This window comes from Ictidomys tridecemlineatus, chromosome 1 (genome assembly GCF_052094955.1).
Source record: "Ictidomys tridecemlineatus isolate mIctTri1 chromosome 1, mIctTri1.hap1, whole genome shotgun sequence".
NCBI lineage: Eukaryota > Metazoa > Chordata > Mammalia > Rodentia > Sciuridae > Ictidomys > Ictidomys tridecemlineatus.
Window position 1 is genome coordinate 244942424 of NC_135477.1, and position 19645 is coordinate 244962068.

General features: G+C 37.1%; 1 protein-coding gene across 3 annotated transcripts in view; it reads left to right on the forward strand.

Moving 5' to 3' along the window:
• The window catches only part of Wdr70 (WD repeat domain 70), a 279175-nt gene that overhangs the window by 236247 nt on the left and 23283 nt on the right, over positions 1–19645 (forward strand). For all 3 annotated transcript variants that reach the window (XR_013424157.1, XM_078017631.1, XM_005325626.4), the window contains exons 14-16: positions 14180–14280; positions 16036–16115; positions 18206–18322. Coding sequence is in view for 2 of the 3 variants with exons in the window: in XM_078017631.1 (XP_077873757.1) it covers positions 14180–14280; positions 16036–16115; positions 18206–18322 (298 nt within the window). In the remaining variant the exon portion in view is untranslated. The remainder of the gene's footprint in view (positions 1–14179; positions 14281–16035; positions 16116–18205; positions 18323–19645) is intronic.

Consider the following 19645-nt stretch of genomic DNA (forward strand, 5'->3'; position numbering starts at 1 on the left):
TTTTTTCATTAAAAACCAAATAGTTATTGTACTTTTAGTGATACCAAATATGCATAATTGTTTTTGAGTTTTGATTTGCACAAAGGCAGCCTCCCATGTTCTTAGCTTGGTAGTACAATCAGTTGACTAGACTCAGGCAGGGTGGTTCCATATCCAGTCACCTTAATAAAGGACAATTGGTTATATTCTTCTCTCATGCTCTTCTAAAACAGAATAAATCCTTAGATAATTATATTCTAGGACACCAAGTTTAAATCATTATATATATGGAATCAAACATAGTTTTCAGTCAGAAGATGTTAGTTTATGCAACTGATCTTATTAATTTTTTTAAAATCCTATAATCTTCACCAAAAATAGCTTATAAAATATAGCAAGTGCGTTTCATATGTATTTTGAAACGAAAGTTTTAAAAGGCACTTGTTTTAACTCTATGATTTGTCATAGTCTGAAGATTTTCCTTCCTCTAGTGTAGAGACTCAACTCCTTCACTAGAAGAATGGTAATTTTTAACTTTTACTATCATCACAGGGATGTTTACACACCTTTTACACTTGTCTCAATTATTTTTAAAAGCTACCTTTGTAGTTCAGTTGTGTTTCTTCAATCCCACACACATATTCCTTATTTATTACCTAATTCTTTGTGATTTGAGTAATATGGTTGGCCTCTTTTCCAAGTGAATTTTAGGATATAACTCAAATTTTGAGTTTTACAAGCTCACTCTTGTTTTTTTTTTTTTTTTTATAGTTGGGACCTTATGCTTTTATAATGTTGTTTAAAAGGCTTTCATTACTTTTGTGTAATAAGAGCATAGGAAAAGAAGAATGAATAACATAGAATTAGGAGATGACGTAACAATTTTAGAAAAAGAATTATGTTTAGAATAAACCACAAAAAAATTTAACCTTTTCTAAAACTTATTTATGGAAATGCTCAAAAATAACAAAAGCATTATTGACCTAGTAATTTGTCTTTGGGTACTGGGGATTTAACTCAAGGGTACTCAATCACTGAGCCACATCCACAGCATATTTTGTATTTTATTTAGAGACAGGGTCTCACTGAGTTGGTTTAGTGCCTCACTTTTGCTGAGGCTGGCTTTGAGCTCACCTCCATCTCCCGAGCTGCTGGAATTACAGGCATGCACCACTGCGCCCAGCTTTGATTTAGTAATTTTTATTCAAAATGAATTTGTAGTAAAATGACTAATAGCACTTTCTCTAAAAATATAAACCAAAATGACATGCTTTATTCATTGTAGAAATCTATTGCCACTTAACACTTTTTAAACCTAAGCCTGATTAATAAAGTTGCTTTGACCTGGTGTTGTTTTAAGGTGGTGGCCTCTTCACTTCATTCCCTTTGCCAGTAATTTGAGAGATAGGAGGCATGTCTAAGTGTTAGGTGCATTTAATGAGTTTGAAGGCAGTGGTTGTCTTTATAAAGCTAAGTCTAGGTGGAGAAAATATATTTTCTGGACCTGTCTTCCTGGAACTGTATCAGTTTTCTTCCTGATCATCAAAGGTAGGCAAATGGGGGGGGGGAGCGACTTTTCTATTTATTATTAGTATTAACTTTGGTCTTCTGTTAAAAGATAGGAAGAACTTTAAACTTTTCTACAGTGAGATTTGAGATTTACTTATTTATTCACTTAAGTTACTAGACGTTTTATTACTTCCCCTTATTTTCATGAGTATTGGTAGAAATATACATAATTATTGTTAAAACTATGTTAAGTCAAAGTTCATATACTTAACCAAAAGGAAGGCAAAGTTTTTATGTACAACCCATTTGTCTGATTATAGAGACGGTTTACTATATTTACTCAGGAAAAATAAAGTCCATATTGTATTTAAAACAAAAAGATTTCTTTTAAAAATCAAATATTTTCCATGAAAATACTGCTTCCTTCCTTAATCACAGGAAGTTTTGATGAGAATTTGACATAACATTACTTTTCTTCACCTTGCAATGTTTGGTTTTTCATATACATATTTCAGTGAAAACTATATCAGATTAACTTTTTTTATATTATTGTATTTTTTATTATAAATAATACACACATATAAAAAGATGACAAAGATAAGGATCATAAAAAAATAAATATAATATCTAATTCTACTACCCATATTATTCCAAATATGACATTTAAATTAATCAATTTTAATGTTCAAGAAAATTGATATATGTGCATAAAATGACATGTAGCATAAAATGAAAGTGTTGCACATAACTATATGTAACATGTAATTATGTACAACATAGTTTTACCACTCTTATTTCACATAAAAGTTTGTATTTTATCAAGAGAATATTAATATTTTAAATTCAAAGAGATTGAGGAGAAAGATACATGGATATAAACAAGGCTATGACATTATTTGTCCATAAAGCTAGCTATTTATCTTAATTTATAAATATAAAGAAACATCCTGACCATTCAGACTGTAGTCATGCTCTTTCAATTGTACCTATGTAGGAGAGCAGAAGAATAATTCAAATTAATGAGTATTCCAAAAGTCCCGAGAATTGGCTTTGGAATACATATTTGTTCTTACATTTGAATATAGACATATCAGATTTGGGGATTCACTTCAAACAAACTACTGAACCTATTCCTGTGAAAGCTTGACCCTGAAGGAGCTGAGGAAATCATCTGTTCTTCTGTTTTGGGAATACACTCATCATCTGTCTTACTAATATAAAGTCCTAGTTCAGGTAGAATTACACATTTTCTGTAAATGTAGGATTCAAGCAATGTTTTTGCTTAGTCAGAATCACACAAGGAATTACATAGAGACAACTTGAGCTATCAGCAATGGAAATGCCAACTGAAAGTAAACTCAAAAGGCTGTATTTTGCATTTTCTGCCTTCTAAAATACAGTGAAACCTTCTTAATGCAAAACATAGAAGATGGAAGAATGGGTTTTGAATTAACTAGCTTTCCATTATCTGATTTTTATTATGAAGCAACCAGGCAGCTGATTGACTAGAAAATAGCAGTTGCTTTGAATTTTGTATTATTTTGAGTAAAATGATATCAGCTTAATGAAATTTTACTGTAATTCACTCTTTTGGGAGTATTAAACAATGCAGATCCTAAAGATAACCTTATCCGTGTATTTGTACTTCATAAAATGTTTGCCCACGCTAAGTGGTAGGACAGTAGACTTAACTTGGGTGTGTGGAGCATTTGCTCTTTGAGAACAGAAAGGCAAGGTATGAGAACAGTTGTTGTTGCCTGGTCTTCTAAGTTATGTGAGGGTTTGATAGGGAACCTGGGAGAAAGATGGTAGTTTTAGTGTAAATCTACCAACAGCACTGAGGTGTTTTCTTCACCAGCCCTGTCTTTTCAAAGGTCAAGTGCTTCAGGCATGGCCACTGGGGCGATGTCTCACCATCAGAAGGCACAATGGTCAGTCAGTGCTACTTTGTGTAGGAGTTTTTTGTTGTTATTATTGTTGTTTGTTTGTTTGTTTTAGTTACTGAAGAAGTGAAACAACCTTGCAGTTTTACTGCCTTCATAATTTGGAATAGTAGGCCACCATGAAGACACCAAACACTTTTTCTTCTTTTTTAACTTTTTTTTTTTATACTGGGATTGAAGTTAGGGGTACTCGACCACTGAGTCACATCCCCATCCCTATTTTGTATTTTATTTATTTTTGTGGTGTTGGGGATTGAACCCAGGGCCTATGCATGCAAGGCAAGCACTCTACCAACTGAGCTTATCTCCCCAGCCCACCAAACGCTTTCTTGAGTTTTCCTGAAGTAAGCATCATACATGCATGATTTAAACTTAATTGGAACTCGGCTCAAGTCACCTGCTAAGTTAGCCTCACAATGTCCAAGAGGAGCTGATGTCACTAAGACCTGATGAAATTTCTTCCTGTAATCATCATACCTAAAGGTACCATTCTATGGAGGTTCCAGGACAATATTACTAAGGATTTGAGGAATATAGTTTAATGCTCATCTGTAGACACATGAGAATAGAGGAGGGGGAAAAATACCTACTGATTTCCTTGTTATTAAGCTATTAAAATCTGCCTTATGAAGTTTTGAGATGTTCTATGTAGGGGAAAAGAAACTAACTTAGTGTTCATTCTGTTTTATCCTTAAAAAAAAATCTTCCATAGTAAAATTGGCCTTTTAAAAATTGTACTATATTCTATGATTTTTTAAAACACATGAATAGATTTGTGTCATCACCATCAACACAATGAAGATGCAGAACAGTTCTGTCAACCCCCCAAAACTCCTCTTTTGTTATCCCTGCATAGTCACACTCACTTCTTCTAGCCCCTACTCCTAACCGTTCCCTGATCTTTCTCTATCCCTGTTGTGTTGTATTTTCAAGAATGTCATTAAAGGTCTCATATAGTCTGTCTGTAACTTTTTTTTTAACCCCTATGCTTTCTCCTAGAAGTTGTGCACTTTTCTGTTTATGTTTAGGTCTATGACACATTTTAAGCTAATTTTTCTGTAATAGAGTAAGGTATAAGTTAAGACAGAGAAAACTAGTGTGAAGTAAGGGAGTGCCATAAAGCTATCTTTAAATTTTTGATATTTTATTCATCATAGATGTTATTATTATTAAAATAATGAAGTTTCTTATAGTAAAAGTCTGTTAATGTGAGAAATCCATGATGAATAAAATACTAACATTTTAAATAAAAATGGGATTATCAACAATGCTGTACCAACCTGTTTTGGAGTCTGAGGAAAAGGAAAATTCAGTTGGATTGATACTATCTTTATTTAAAATTTGATATTTTATACATCATAGAGTTATTATTTTTTAAATTTCAAAAGTACTTTTTCTATGGAGGACCAGAGTTAGGGAATGATAAACTTACTTCTCTTTAGTGGTACCTCTCATTCTGGGCTTCTTCCCTGTTCTACCTGCTGCTTTTACTTTTCAGAGTTAAGTAAGTATACCTTGCCTCCTGTCAAGGTTTTATAACCTCATTCAGAGGAAGAGACTGAATGGAGGGTGTTTCCTCTGTTACCCAGAACCAATTAGAAGCATTTTTTTGCACTGAAAATATTACAGTTGTAATGGAAAGCACAAAATGAAACAGTGAAAATTCCAGTACATGTGCCCTGGAGGAAGCCTGTGAGTTAGCTGCACATTTGGAGGGATATTCACATGGTAGGAAATAAAATAACGTCATTGATCCTGGGGTGAGTCACCTCTCTTACTCTGACCATGTATTTCCTTGACTAACTATGCCACTGGTGGATCTACTGGCTTTTGCTTAACTAGCTGCTGTTTGCTGTTAGGCGTGCTTTGCTCTCAGTGTTTTCCAGAGTCTGTCTCTTTGACTACCTGAGAACTGACTTAACTCTCATATATAAGAATCAGGCTTACTTTTAACAGAAGATTTTATTACCTCCCTAAAGAGTTCACATTTAACCCCTCTACTTCACATTCTCATGTTTAGAGCCTACATCCTTGACTCTGGTCCTCATGGACTTGGAGAACAGCTGGTAGACATCCTCTATTTCCTTGAAGATTATAAAGTTGCTGTTCAGTATTCTCTTGTCTAAGTGAACTAAACTTAATCTTTCTTTTTCTTTTTTCTGGTTAACATTTCCTTGTGAATCATATTTTCTCAGGATTACTATTATCTTTGATAATTTCGTCCAAGACGTTTCTAAATTTTCCTGTGAACAAATTAGAGTAAGGGTCTTATTGGGCTAAAAGTGGTGTGTGTGTGTGTATGTGTGTGTGTGTGTGTATGTGTGTGTGTGTGTGTGTGTAGACATCATATTCCTAATACTTGGTACAACACATGGCACGTAGTTGATATATGGTGAAAATGTTTTTGCTGATTTTGCTTTATTATTTTATTGTAATATGTTCTTATTGGGACTTAAACTAATTGACCTATTCCCTCTCACTTTTTCTTGTTTTTGTTTCTTTTTTATAGTTTTAAAAAATTAATTTGGAATTTCAAAGAATAAATATATTTGCTTTTAGATTTGATGAAAGGAGAGCACATTTAATTTTATTTGCTTCTTTACAACTTGATATTGACGATCATTTTTTCACACTTACTAAAAATAGCTTTGTTTTGAGTTCAATGAAGGAAACGCAAATGTGCCACCCTTGCTTAAAAAATTGGTAATTTAAACTCTAATGAATATAATTTGGTTTTAGTTGTTTTTTTTAAAATATATTTTTCAGTTTTCGGTGGACACAAACATCTTTATTTTTATTTTTATTTTTATGTGGTGCTGAGGATGAAACCCAGCGCCCTGCACATGCCAGGCAAGCACGTTGCCACTTGAGCCACATCCTCAGCCCCTAGTTTTATTAAACATTGTGCTGTGAAGTAAAAATTATTTGTTGGGAATTTGACATTTTTTTAAAAAGTCTAATCATTATTCTTCCTTAAGAAACACATACTGATATGCTTATCACTTCATTTATTTTCTTTTTTTAAAAAACCAACTTTGTAAATTTGTCTTTTTAAACAGTAGATTCTTAATTTGCAGTTGCAATTACTTAGATTCTGTATTCAACATTCTCTTCTCTGAAATGTTTACCGTAGGATTCCAAATTTTAATCCTGTATAATAAGGTATCTTTTCTTATATTCATCTCTTTGACATTTGGGAAGTTACAATGTAAAGTGAAGGGCCAATCATGGGGGCCTTAGTTTTTATGAACAAAAGAAAGAGGACCAGAAGGAGGGCTTGTCAAATTTCATAGTTTATGAATTTACTAGTGCATTTAGTCCCGTAACAGGCTATATCAGTAACAAGCTACTTATGGTGTCAGTATTTCCAAGTAAATGGTTTTGACTTCAATTTCTAGTTTTTCAGAACCATTTAAATAGTCAGTGTTTCCCTTTTATTTAAACAGAAACTTTTTTCTACTTCTCTGCACAAGAATTTATGTTTTATTTAACAGGTGTTTAAACTTACCTACTTTTCCTTATATAGACACATTGGCCATGAATGGCAAAGCTGGATGAAGAGTCAACCACTAGATAATAAACCTGAGGGATGAATATACTTAACTCCTTATAAAATATCAGAGAGACATAAAAACCTGGGTTTGTAGAAGTTTAGAGATCTCAGAAAGAGACACTGTCTTTACATTGATGTGTAAACATATAACACAATAATGATGAGTGCTCCAGCTTCTGATCCCAGCATCATATGTTTTGTGCATTGATGAGCCAGGGAAAGAACTTTGTGTCTTTTAAGATTTCCTGACATATTTTTCTCTCCCAACATGAACGTGATAAATGATCTTAGGTAATAAGTTTTCCAGCTGTTCTATCAGAACTCTGGCCAAACTTTCACAATTAAATATAATGTGGGGAAGAAAGAGGGCTATAATTAGCATATATCCCAGGATGGTGATTGTCCCTTCCTGGAGTGATAGATCATAGTCTAGGAGGAGGAGTTGTGAGACCCCCAAAAGGCTAAATAAAAGAATATGACATATAAAACATCTCGATCTGTACCACACTAATATAAATAACATTTTATATGTTATCTATATGGGAAGATTCAGCTTTTCCTGTGAGTTTTTGGTTTTACATACTTAGTTTTAAAGACTTGAGCATGCATATAGTTCTTATCTGCTAGCTAAGAATTGGATAAACTTTATGTATTTGTGCTTTGTTCATACAAATGAAGGAGTGGGGTTATTATTTTTATTTCCATCTCCAACTGTTGATAAATAGAGAAAGGGAAAGGGGCCTGAATCTGTGTAGATTGGTTTAGGAGAGATGTGCATAGGTAGTCCTTCCAAGCTTTCCCCCAACCTGGTCCCTGTGACAAATGGTAATATGTAATATACACAGATATGACTGATTTTGCTGGAAGTAAGTAACCTGAGGTTCTAGTTCCCTCAGCCCTACTCATGCTTGAGGGTTCCATGTCCTGTAACCCATTCTGTGCCCACCAGTGGGAAATTTTGCTGCTGCTTAGTGGATTCCCTGAATGGGGCCTGAACGATATGAACTTGAAGATGACCACCCACCTATGTTGCTCACCCTATGGACTCCAGCTTCAGCTTCCTGTTTGTTTCCTGCTCCCAGACTAGCATTAATAAGAGTAATTACCAGACTTTCTTCAGTCATTATTTGTACTTTCTTTGCCTTCATAAATTCTCAAGTAACAGAATTGGAACAAACTTAACATTTAGTGTTTTGAATTAGATGAAGAAAATTGTGTTTAATTTTCTTACCCAAGAGACCTTCCATTTTCTCTGAGAACTTTTTCTTGTGATGAAATTCTTTAGGCAAGTTTATCAGATACAGATGTGATTTATTTAGTGCCAAGGACAATTACCAGGTTCCAGATTTTTGCTGATTTGGTAGTTACCTTAATTTTAGAGCCTAGACTATGAGTAAATAGATTTTAATAAATGCATTTTCCATGGGTTTTATGAGAATTAATTTAATAATTAGATGCCAATTTTATAAGCATAATCTATGTATCTGTATCAAATATTTATAGCAGGTGCTGAGCAATACTTCCTTGCTTGGTTTTTCTGTACTGACCTTTACATTAAAATTCTGTGGCATTTTTTCTTCTGTGTCTGGCTTATCAGATAGAGAATTATTTGGGACTGATATGAGAGATTTCCAGCAAGATGACAGTTGCTAAAAGTCTGGTCCATGGTAGGGCTTCCTTGGAGTTGGAGGATTGAGGAAGGGAAAAAGGCGTGTGTTCATTTACAGAAATGTCTGCCTTTAGTCTCTGGCATTCAGGGATATCTCCTTGGAGATCAGGTGGGTGTTTTGAGTGTTATTTATTGGAGACAGAGTTTTACTCAGCAGATTTTCTGTCTGAATTTAGAGGAAAGAGGCCAAAGTCCCTGATCCACTCAGGCTGCAAAGTTATCCCAAGTTTTGGAAAAGCCAGGCTTTGAGAAGGAATGGAGGGAACAAGGACAGGACAAATATCCTGAAAAAAACTGAAGCAATTCCCACCTAATTCTTCTATTTCCCTGGCCAAGTTTAATATAGAAAACAATTTTTCCTTCTCCACAAATTAAGTCTCACGCTTATGGAAATCTGAAGAAAGTTATTTCTCCAGTACCTTCCTGGTTTAATCTGCCTTCTTTGTATTTGTTTTGGGCTCAAATCTTGATCTGCATTCTCAGCTTTGGAGATTGCACCCATGGTCATTCAAATATATTGGATAGTCCTAAGGATGTCCATAACTCTAAGGCTTATTTTATATAAGTCTTCTTTAATATAAGTCTACAAAATTGTGTGACATTCTACTTCACAGACAGGTGTCAGGCTCTTTATTTGAAAAATCTAAAAATGCTTGTTCTCCCAAGAATCACTGTGTTAGCTTAACTATTCTTGTACTCTATAACAGAAACCAAACATGAAAAAAACAGATGGAGTTTGGTTTACAGTGTGGGTCAGCAGCTGGGAAGGATCAGGAAATAGTGTTTCAACATAATCATGTTTAAGGCATAAAATTATGAAGGATGTTGGGCTTCTTTTAGCATGTATAGTAGAATGAGGGTGGTGTTTGGATATGTACAATACAGACATCTAAGATGTTGTACAGGCATTGACTTCTTTTATAGTAACATTGTGAACTGGTGTGCTTTTGTTTTTATGGCTTTAGTGATACTATCTACTACCCTCCACCTCAAAGTTTCTGGGGAATAAACCCAGGGCCTTATAAATGCTAAGCAAGCACTCTACCACTGAGCCACATCCCCAGCTCCCATTCCCAGCTATATTTTAATATAAGCTTGTAAAGATTTCTAAGTTAGGTGAGTTTGGAAATGATGAAAAATATCCCACCTTCCTTCTTCCCCATCTTTCAAAAGGGACCTTGCATAGTTAAATATTTTAAGGGAATGAACCATGGAATGAGAGAAACCTTCCCATCCAAACCAGGTCCCCTATGTGTAAATCATGTTACCTTGGAAAAATTACCACCCAAAGCCTCAGTTTCTTCACCCATGAACTGGATGAGATTAATAATTTTGAAGTATTGTTGTGAGGGCTCAATTTCATTAAATTAAGTTTTGGAAACCTAATATTTCCCTTTCTACTATGTCCTAAAATATAAGTCCATTTCTCTCTTTGGTTTCCTCATCCTCCTTTCTTTATTTGCTTCCATGATTTCACTTAAAGTAAACCAAAAACCACAGAAATAAATTATTTGGAATTTTTTGTGGCCGTTTCACTTTTGCTAATGGGTAATTAAAAATTCCTGTATTGGAATTGTGCCACTGCTGATTGTACACAGTGCTTCTTTGTTCACAGCCCACCCCTCCCCCCTTTCTTTTGGTCTTTCCAGGGAGAAGAGATCTCTGTGTTGAGCACATTTAGTTCTTATAACTCCTTCTGACCATCTTACTTGTAGCCTCCAACCCTGGTTATCATGTCCTAGTGGCTCTTGGAGCTCAGTACATTTTGGGCCATTTATGGTTGCTCTGTACCACCAAGTTCTAAAGCTAAAATGAGAGTGGGCTTTGGTTTAAAGAGTAAAACTAATTTTTTATTAAAACGGAGTTCAGTTTTGGCAGCTAAAGGAAACGTCATAGTTTGGTAAGATGAAATTGATTAGTGCCAGAATAAAATGCTTTATCAATTTAATTAAACAGATCATATTAAAATATGTAGGCTAATTTCAGAATCTACTTCTTTGCATTGCAGTGGCCTTCTACCATTTGAATCTCATGATGCAATGTGAGGGTGTTGCCTTTGATCATATAGATCTGGTGTCTTGATGTTCTTCCCTGATCCTTTGACTCACATGTGCTTCCTACCTTCCATCTGCTGCATTACTCAAGAAATCTGTAGATCTGAATGTTTTGCCAAAGAAGCACCTCTTGAGGAACAGGATGAGGGAGTTTGGGCTGGTTGGTTGACTGAGTGATTGCACTCTAAGTATTTATAGCTCATCTGTCTTCTAATGGCTCCTTAGGCTTCTAGCAGGCACGTGTCCATTGTTGTTGAGCAAAGCCCAGTACGAATGTTTGACAAGTTAGCAGCGTGGCAGCTCTGCTTGCTTCTGAGGCCTGCTGCTGTCTCAGGGATTGTTTGGTTTGGCAGATGGCCAGCTCTCTGCTATAAGATGCATTTCCTTGACAGGACAAAGTGTGGAGCCGCATTAGCTGCAAAGTTTACAAAGGTTAGCTAAACACACACAATAAATATTAATAAACAAGAAAGGCCCACCCACCTTTGACTTTGAATTCTGTTTCTTCATTCTGTGTTTTGGAATCCCTGTAGTATTTGATTAATAACCAGTCTTAGGGTAATTGAGCTTTAAGTATCCTTTGCCTAATTTAGACTGCTCACAGGCCCCTCATTGGCTACTTGGTGACTCATTGCCACAGTGGACAGATCTCTGGAATGACTGTTTAGCTCAAGGGGTCTTATTGCCTCTCTCTGCTTTGGAATGAAAAGAGGGTAAATGTGCTTCTTTGTAAGAGCTTATATGCTCACCGGTCATGTATGCCTTAAAACTCTGGAGGATCAAGGATGTGTACAGGAATAGAGGTGCAGTGCCCTTGGACTCCCTGGAAAGCAATCAGATATTGGTCTGTTGGCCTGAGCAGTTGCCTCTCTCTAACATTTACACCCTCAGCAAAGAGGGAGAGAGTAACAGTAACCTGCTGCCCCTGGAAACTGCCTGTTTGGCTGGGTGTCTTGGAATTTATCAGGCCTACGTTGTGGATCTTTTCCAAATCTGCATCCTGCTCACTTGAAAACATATTTGAGCACCAGTAATCTTAGATGCTTAGCCAGACCTCTGGAGAACCAAGGGAGAGAAATAACTCTAATACTATATCTTTAAGAATGTCCTGGGGCCATTTGTATGTGACTGAGATTTCTAGGGTCACTGAAAAGCCCCTTTTCATTGTCTTGTATTATTAGTGTACATCTTTTCTCTGGGACTACATTAGGAAGAACTAATCTGGCTGCATTTATAAAATATCTGAATATAATAATTATATGGAGAAATCAAATTATTCCTCAGGGAGTGTACTGATTTTAGCTTGTAAATTGTTGCCCACTTTACCTAGCAAAGCATTCCATTTAGTCATGGAATTAGGGTGAACTGTAGCTTTTCATTCATTCCTTCAGGACACATTTGCTGTGCATTGAACACTACCCTAGGCACTTTGAATACATTGCCAAACAAAACAAAATTGGCCATAGAGCATTTATTCTGGTGGGCAAGGCAAACAAAAGCATAATTAATTAATGAATATTTTGTGAAAAGATGATGCATTATATGAAGAAAAAGAAAAAACAGTAAGAGGAGTTGTGTTTTAAATAGGGTGGACTGAGTAGTGTTGACATTTAAACAGAGTTTTAAAGAGATGAGTCTTGGCTCAGATTAACTTATTCTATTAAATAGGGTTACACAAGCATGATGTTAGGAAGTTATGTTTGTGACTCTTCTCATGTTTCCATATACCTGGCTGTGACTATCAGGAAGTTTCCAGTGGTCTAGGCATGGTTCTCAAATTAGTCCCAGAGGCAGAGCACCTGGAAATCAGTTTGCACTTTGCAGAAATCAGTTTGCACTTTGTGAACTATTGTTGTACCTAATTCTACCTTACCATCCAGGAGCAGTTTTATTAGGAGAAAATTTGAATTTTATACACATACCTATTAAAGTTGGTTCTGTAAACATATGTACAAAGCAGCAATAACCAAAAAAAAAAAAAAAAAAAAAAAAGAAAGAAAGAAAGAAAAGAGAAGGGAAGAAAAAACCAAACTGTCAAACTAAATATAATTTATTATTTTCAAGTTTTTCTATTAATAAGAAGTCACTATTGTATATCTTAGCATCTTTTAGCACTTGTTGGCAGACATTGAGCAGCAGGTATCCTAGATTCAAGGAAAGCTGTAGGAAAAGAAAAAAAAATGAAAACCTGCCTTTTTAACTTAATTTCTCCTCCACTGATGGAAAAAGCACACACATTTTTGTTTGATTTTTTTTTTCCCATAGACCAACTCTGTTCTCTTTGTTGATGCAGAGATTAGAAGCACTATCCTGGAGTATTGTCAGGAATTAGTAGTTGCACAGGCTCTTTTTAGCTTCCTCCTTGGCTTTTCTGGAATCTCAGAGGATTTGTAGCCATTTAACTATATGCATATTTTTTTGCCACTTGGATGAGAGAATTGCTATCAAAAGGGATCTAGAGATTCCCAGATAATCTGTCTTAATGAAATTGTGGGATGGTTAGAGACAAGGAACTAAAGGAAATCAGCCCAAGGTAGATAGGTCACAAAAGTTGTATAATTTTCATTTTACCATTGGAATCATAAAATGGCAATATCTAATTTTTACCCTTTCTCTCCTCAGTCCTAGTGCATAGCTTGATGAGTAAGCAATTATTAATAAATGTTGAATTAATCCTTCCACTTATTTCTTGCCCTCCCAGAGTAGTGTTGTAGAGACCAAAACATGGTGTTGTTGCTTGCCAATGTTAACTTCATCTTTTTTCCCTCTATTTCTGTCCATGCTATCCCTCACACCTCTGCCCTCTTACTACAGACAAAAGTTAAAAACAGGTTGCAGTTCTCATTCAGAATTCATTGTCCTTTATGACCCTAGAACACCACTTATTTTCCTCTTCAGAAGTGAATTCAGAGGATCATAGCTTCCCATAACTTTTTTTAAAAACAGCTTTTTGTTTAGGTTAATATCAAGTTTTGTATTGTGTACCTCTGTTTTGCTTCTGCCGGTACCCTGCCGTTTTATCTCATAGATAGAGATTATTAAGTGCCTACCAATATGTATTCCTTCTGAACAAAGCTTCATGAGATTTGAATCTTTGTGAACTAAAAACAGTAACCACCTGGTCTCAATCTGCAGTCCAGAGGGACATACTGTATGTGTAAAAGCGTGAAACACTGAGATCTAAATCTGCAGTGGTAAGTGTAACTGAGTCATGCGGATTCGGCATTTCCCGATGCCAGCCTCACATGGTAATGGAGCTGGGCAGCCTAACTTTGTGGTTTCAAGGCTGTCAGGAAAACAGGGGTAAGTCAGGAAGAGAACATCTTAAGTGATGGAATGGAATCTAGCCTCAAGCATACAACATTATAATTTAGAAGATGTCCTAAAAGTTACAGGTTATTATCAGAATGATATTTGATTTTCCCCATTTTTATTAGGCCTCTTTATTGACTTCCATGCCTTTACTTTTCAGAGTGTTGTGCGCTGTCTGTGGCATCCAAAGTTGAACCAGATCATGGTTGGAACTGGAAATGGATTGGCAAAGGTCTATTATGATCCCAATAAGAGTCAGAGGTATTTCATTAAGTATCACCTGTTTTAGATGGATGCCAACAACTGGGGGGAGGGCTTCTTTTCACCCCTGCTTTTATTTATTTCCCCCTTTGATGGGGATCACCCTTTTAGAAAATGCAGCTGGCACAGAGTAAAGCCTCAAACTCCTAGCATTGTGCTTTAAAGAGGATTTAGATATCACCCTTGATCCATACTGAATTTAAAGTGATAGTTTCCTGGGGATTTGCAGTTCTTTAGCTGAAATGTTGAGTGCAAGGGGGAAGCAAGTCCTGCCCACTTTGCATACCACCCTGGACAGTGGCATTAGCAGTGATGCATGTGAGGGATTAACAAAGCAGGCAACTAACCACTTACAGGAAATGGGAATGGCTTGTCCATTTTGTTACCTTTCTTTTTGGCTTTTAGTAGGTAACCAGTTTGGATGTTTGGAAAGGTTGTTCTCTCCTAGCAGAAGGGTACAGCACAAATGCTTTTCCCTCAAATCCCCAGGCCACCCAGATGTCAAACTTAAGCATTTTAGTGTTTTTCCAAGGTCTGAAAACTTCAGGAAAGGCTGTCAGTCCCTCAGGTATTTCCATTTTCTTTGGGCACAAGGATAGACATATGTTACCACTTTCAAAAAGATTGTTTATTTCTGTCTCTTATGGTACAGGCACTGATTTGTCTTTAGAGGGAGCATCAGATAGCTGGAATTAAAATTCACATGTTAGGGCCTTGGGTGGTGGCTCAGTGGTAGAGCACTTGCCTAGCATATGTGAGGCCCTGGGTTTGATTCTCAGCATCGCAATAAATAAATGAATAAAATGAAGGTTTGTCAACATCTAAAAACATATTTTAAAAAATGTCACATTAGATTCACCTGTTTTGAGTCTCATGTACTTTCCGAGGAAAGGAAAGTCATCCTCTTATTAAATGAATATTCATTGACCATAATTTTGCTGTATGTGGTAGAAGACATCCCTAATCCTTTCTGGGCTAGAGTTGGAATCTGACCCTATAAAATAAAGTTATATATTATGATACTTAAGAATAAGTAAGATTTTTTTTCATAACAAAGAGATTGAAAATGCTAATGTTATTAGTATAAACCAGCGTCATTTCACTTGAGAAAGTGATAAGCTTTATTTGAGAAGAATTTGTTAAGAAGGGTTCTATCTTTATTTGAAATCTTTAAGAAATTTGCTTATTTATATTTGTTTCTCCTAAAAGGGATAGTTCAGCATGGCTAAGGTGAAGTAATGTGTTCTAAGCACACTTTTGGTTGATCCCACACATTCTTGGGCTGTAGCCCCTTGGCAATACTGCCAAGCCAACTCTGTTCCAGACACTTGTACTTTTGTATTTGAGATGTGGACATATGCCACTTGGGGTGTAGACCACCCAGGCTGCTTCCATCTGGGATATAAATGTTGAACCCTATGGCCTTTAAAGTGTAAAGGGTGGTTAATTTTGTTAGTATTTCTTTAGCATATTAAGTTTTTAAGTAAGTTTTATAGGTTTTCTTTTTTTAACTTGTGTCCTGGTACCCTCATACCTCTCTAGCCCTTTTACTTGGTAGTGACCTCTGACAGACATGCATGTCTGTTAGTTTAATAATCCCTATCACTGAGGCCCCATCTGTTGTTCTCCCTCAGAAAGTCCAGGATTTGACAAGACCATGCACGGGGTGTGTTCCTCAAAGTATCTGATGCTTTCAACATAGACTTTCTGTTCCTAAAACCAAATAAATAAAATAATTTTTTATTCACCCCTCAGGGGAGCAAAATTATGTGTGGTTAAAACTCAGCGGAAGGCGAAACAAGCTGAGACTCTAACCCAGGACTACATCATCACTCGTAAGTTAGCATGCCTGTCAGTCATATGTCTCACTACCTCTCTCTTAAAAGCCCTCAGAGTTCAGGTATATGTCACAAAACCTCCCATCGTGTGCACAGAAGCACAAATCACATAATCCCTAACCCCTTCAGCTTGTGACTCATCATGGCCTCACATACCTTCCAACACAAATGTGAAGAGCCTATATGAGCCTACTGCATTGCTCTATGGCAGTCTTTTAAAGAACAACAGTCTATTCTATGAATTAAGAAAAAAGAGTGCTGGTCTTAGAATCAGGAGGCCTAGAGCTAGGTGTGGTGCAAGCCTATAATCTCAGTGACTTACACAACTGAGGCAGGAGGGGCACAAGTTCAAGGCCAGCCTTGGCAACTTAGCAAGACCCTTTCTCAAAAAAGGTCTGGGGATGTAGCTCAGTGGTAAAGTTTCTCTGAGTTCAGTCCCCAGTACCAAAAATAGAATCAGGAGTCTCCGGTTTGTCCTGTTGCACTGTGGACTGACAATGTGAGGTTGAGTGACTGAAATTCATCAGGAGAGCCTGGAGACTAGATGAAGGGTCTCTTGCAGTTCCCTCTGAAATGTGTGACCATGAGCTAGACCAATCTGGAGGCTTTATATCTAAAATAACAATCAGGGGTATGAACAGAAAGCTTAGCAGGGCAGAGTGACTTTTCTCAGTTCTGTTACACAAACTCTTTAATCTGACAGATCTGTATTCCCAGAGCCATGGCCTCTGACCTGTAACAGGTGATGTCTAGAAGGAAATCTAGGATGTGACAGCAATTATTAGTGAGTGGCCTTGTGGACTTTCTCAGTGTCTCCCTGTAAAGCCCAGGGGGCGCTATACTGCTGGGTTTCTCCCTTGTGGTGGGTCTCACATAAGACCAAGTCCTTTGGAGCTTATGATCAGTCATGAGATCCCATGACACTTTTTGCAAGAGTAGAAGTGTTAAAGTCGGTGTCATAACCAGCCCAGCTCATGTAATTACACGCGGCCTACTTAAATTCCTGCCATCGTTTGAAGTGAAAAGCTATTTTTCCCCCTCCTAAAAATACTGTGTGTTGTGCTGCCTGACAGAGTGACGAGTGGCTGTTTCTCAGCTCCCCGGACTCCAAGCAAGCATAGTCTGGCCCTGCTTGGCAGTAAAGGGGTAACGGGTAGGAGAGGATGTTGGAAGCGTTTTTGAGGTGTTAGAGATATTTCATTAGTTCTTTAAAAATTCCTTAAACCTTTATATTCATTATCCTGATACTCTTTTCTTTTAAAAGAAGTTTTAATCTGTGAGAAAGGGCTGAAATTATGGTGGCCAAGAATAAGATGGTTATTAAATATTTCCCTCCAGTAATCTTCTCCCTCTCCCCCAGAATATTGTTCTGTTTACCTTTTAAATTCTAATACTCTTTTGTTTTCTGAAATTTAATTCTGAGATTGAGCAAACACCCAACAGCAATTGAACAAATATAACTTTGATTTTTTATCATCTTGTGTTGTGCACCATGTAGAAGGAGGGGTAAGGCCCCATCAGTCTCCATGCCAGGAGAATCAGGCACCCCTGCATTCAGGGCAACCTTTATCCCAGTTTCATTGGGATAAGTGCTCCTCCCTTCCGGTTACTCAGTGTTGTCAACTCCTCCTGAGAGGTGGTCACATTTCAGAAACGTGTGAAGTGAGTCCAGTGTTTATGAGGCATCTGAGGAAACTTTGGGGCTGACAGGCAAGCTATTGGCATTACTCACATTTGGGTCCTATAAGAAAAAATAAAGAGGCAGTCCCCGATAGGGTTTCTTTTCAAAACCAAAGAAATTAAATTTTAATTGTTACCCATTGTTTGGGAGACAGGGATCCTCACCAATGTTTCTGTGACAGATTTTGATGGTGTTTCCTAAGTGCCATTAACTGCCAGGAGAGGTGAACAATGAGTCTGGTAACAGACAAAATTGGCTAATTGGTTACAGTAAGACTGTCTTTTATTATTAGATGAAGGCTGTCATTATGACTTCCATTTCATCTTTCAGTTAGTCATGCTTCAGCTATGTTTTTGGATGAAAAGTTGTTATTATAATGAAATTTTTCAACTGTGACTTCTTGCAGCTCATGCCTTGCCTATGTTCCGTGAGCCCCGCCAACGGAGTACCAGGAAACAGCTGGAGAAGGACAGACTGGACCCCCTAAAGTCACACAAACCTGAACCTCCTGTAGCAGGCCCAGGTGACTATGATCCAACTAGTGACCTGCAGAGGGGGTGAGGGGCAGGGTGAGGTCACTGATACAGATATGGGAAAATCTTTTGGTCCTTGTTGCTTATCTTCAGAGAGATTTTACTAGATTGATGTTTTCAAATGTTTTATTTTTAATAACCAGAACATTTCCCCTAAAGATCTAATGCAGAATTGCAGTGTGTGAAATTGGTAAAGATGTACTGTGCTAAGTGGGAGGGGGAGCCTGGGCCCCTTTCTGCTGTCTCCAACTTAAGCCCTGTAGGTAGTAGAACTCTGGGGCTCCTTGGAACATGGCATTAAAACCATTCCTCTAATATTGGCTTAATGTACAACATGGGGCACTTTGACCAGAATCCAGGCTAGCTTAGGTTTCATACAAGGCAGAAGGTGACCATCCTTTAGTTCAGTGTTGAGAAAATGGAGCTGCCCAAATCAGTTGAAGATGAGTAAAAATCCTTAGAGTCTTCAAGAAAATGGGTGTCGGAATTAAGCAAAGCAGCATCAGCTATTTCACAACACACACCTTCACTGGAATTCTACTTTGTGCCATCACCCTGTGTAGTTTCCATTGGTGCTATGCTCCCAAGTCTGTAGCTTTTGACTTGGTCACTCATCTGAGCCTGAGCTCTGGACCTCTATCTATTGGCCTTTCAGCACTGAAAATATTTCACGTGTCTACTTCTATTAACTTTTTTCATTTTTAGCCTAGTCAAAGTTCCTAAATAACATTCTTGCCTGAATTGTTGCAGAACCCTTCTTCATAGGTGTGGTATTTCAAGTCACTTCCTGTTGCTTTTCCACCTCCATCATCTTATACATAGCTTTATCTCCATCCCCTCTAGCTTTCACGTTGCTACTGTCTCCAAACTTTCATGAGCTTCCTGCTGTGCACTTCTATTTCCAGAGGGTGAAGATTCTCCATGTCTCACTCTAACACATCTTTGTAGCTTTAAACCTCACTTCTCCCTTATTCTGACCTTCTGATAAACTGTTGGTTCCCTCCTGGCCCCACTATTTGAATTTCTCTTTCCACATTTTTATGCTTATCCATTCTGTTTTCTGAAAATGGCATTCCTTGCCTTCTGAGCCTCCCTGAAATGAATCCATTGCTTTCAGAAAGACCTGTGCACCACCCCAGCCTCAAGTGCTGTCCTTCCTCTAAGTGCCCTAATAATAATTGGCCACACAACTTCTCTGACAGTTAATTTTTCTGTGCCTTTTAAAAAGTTTCTTCTTGATTATCTTTTTAAAAAGTTGGACATTTTTGAAGTACTAGGGATTCAGTTGGGAACAAATCCTTGCCCTTAAGGAG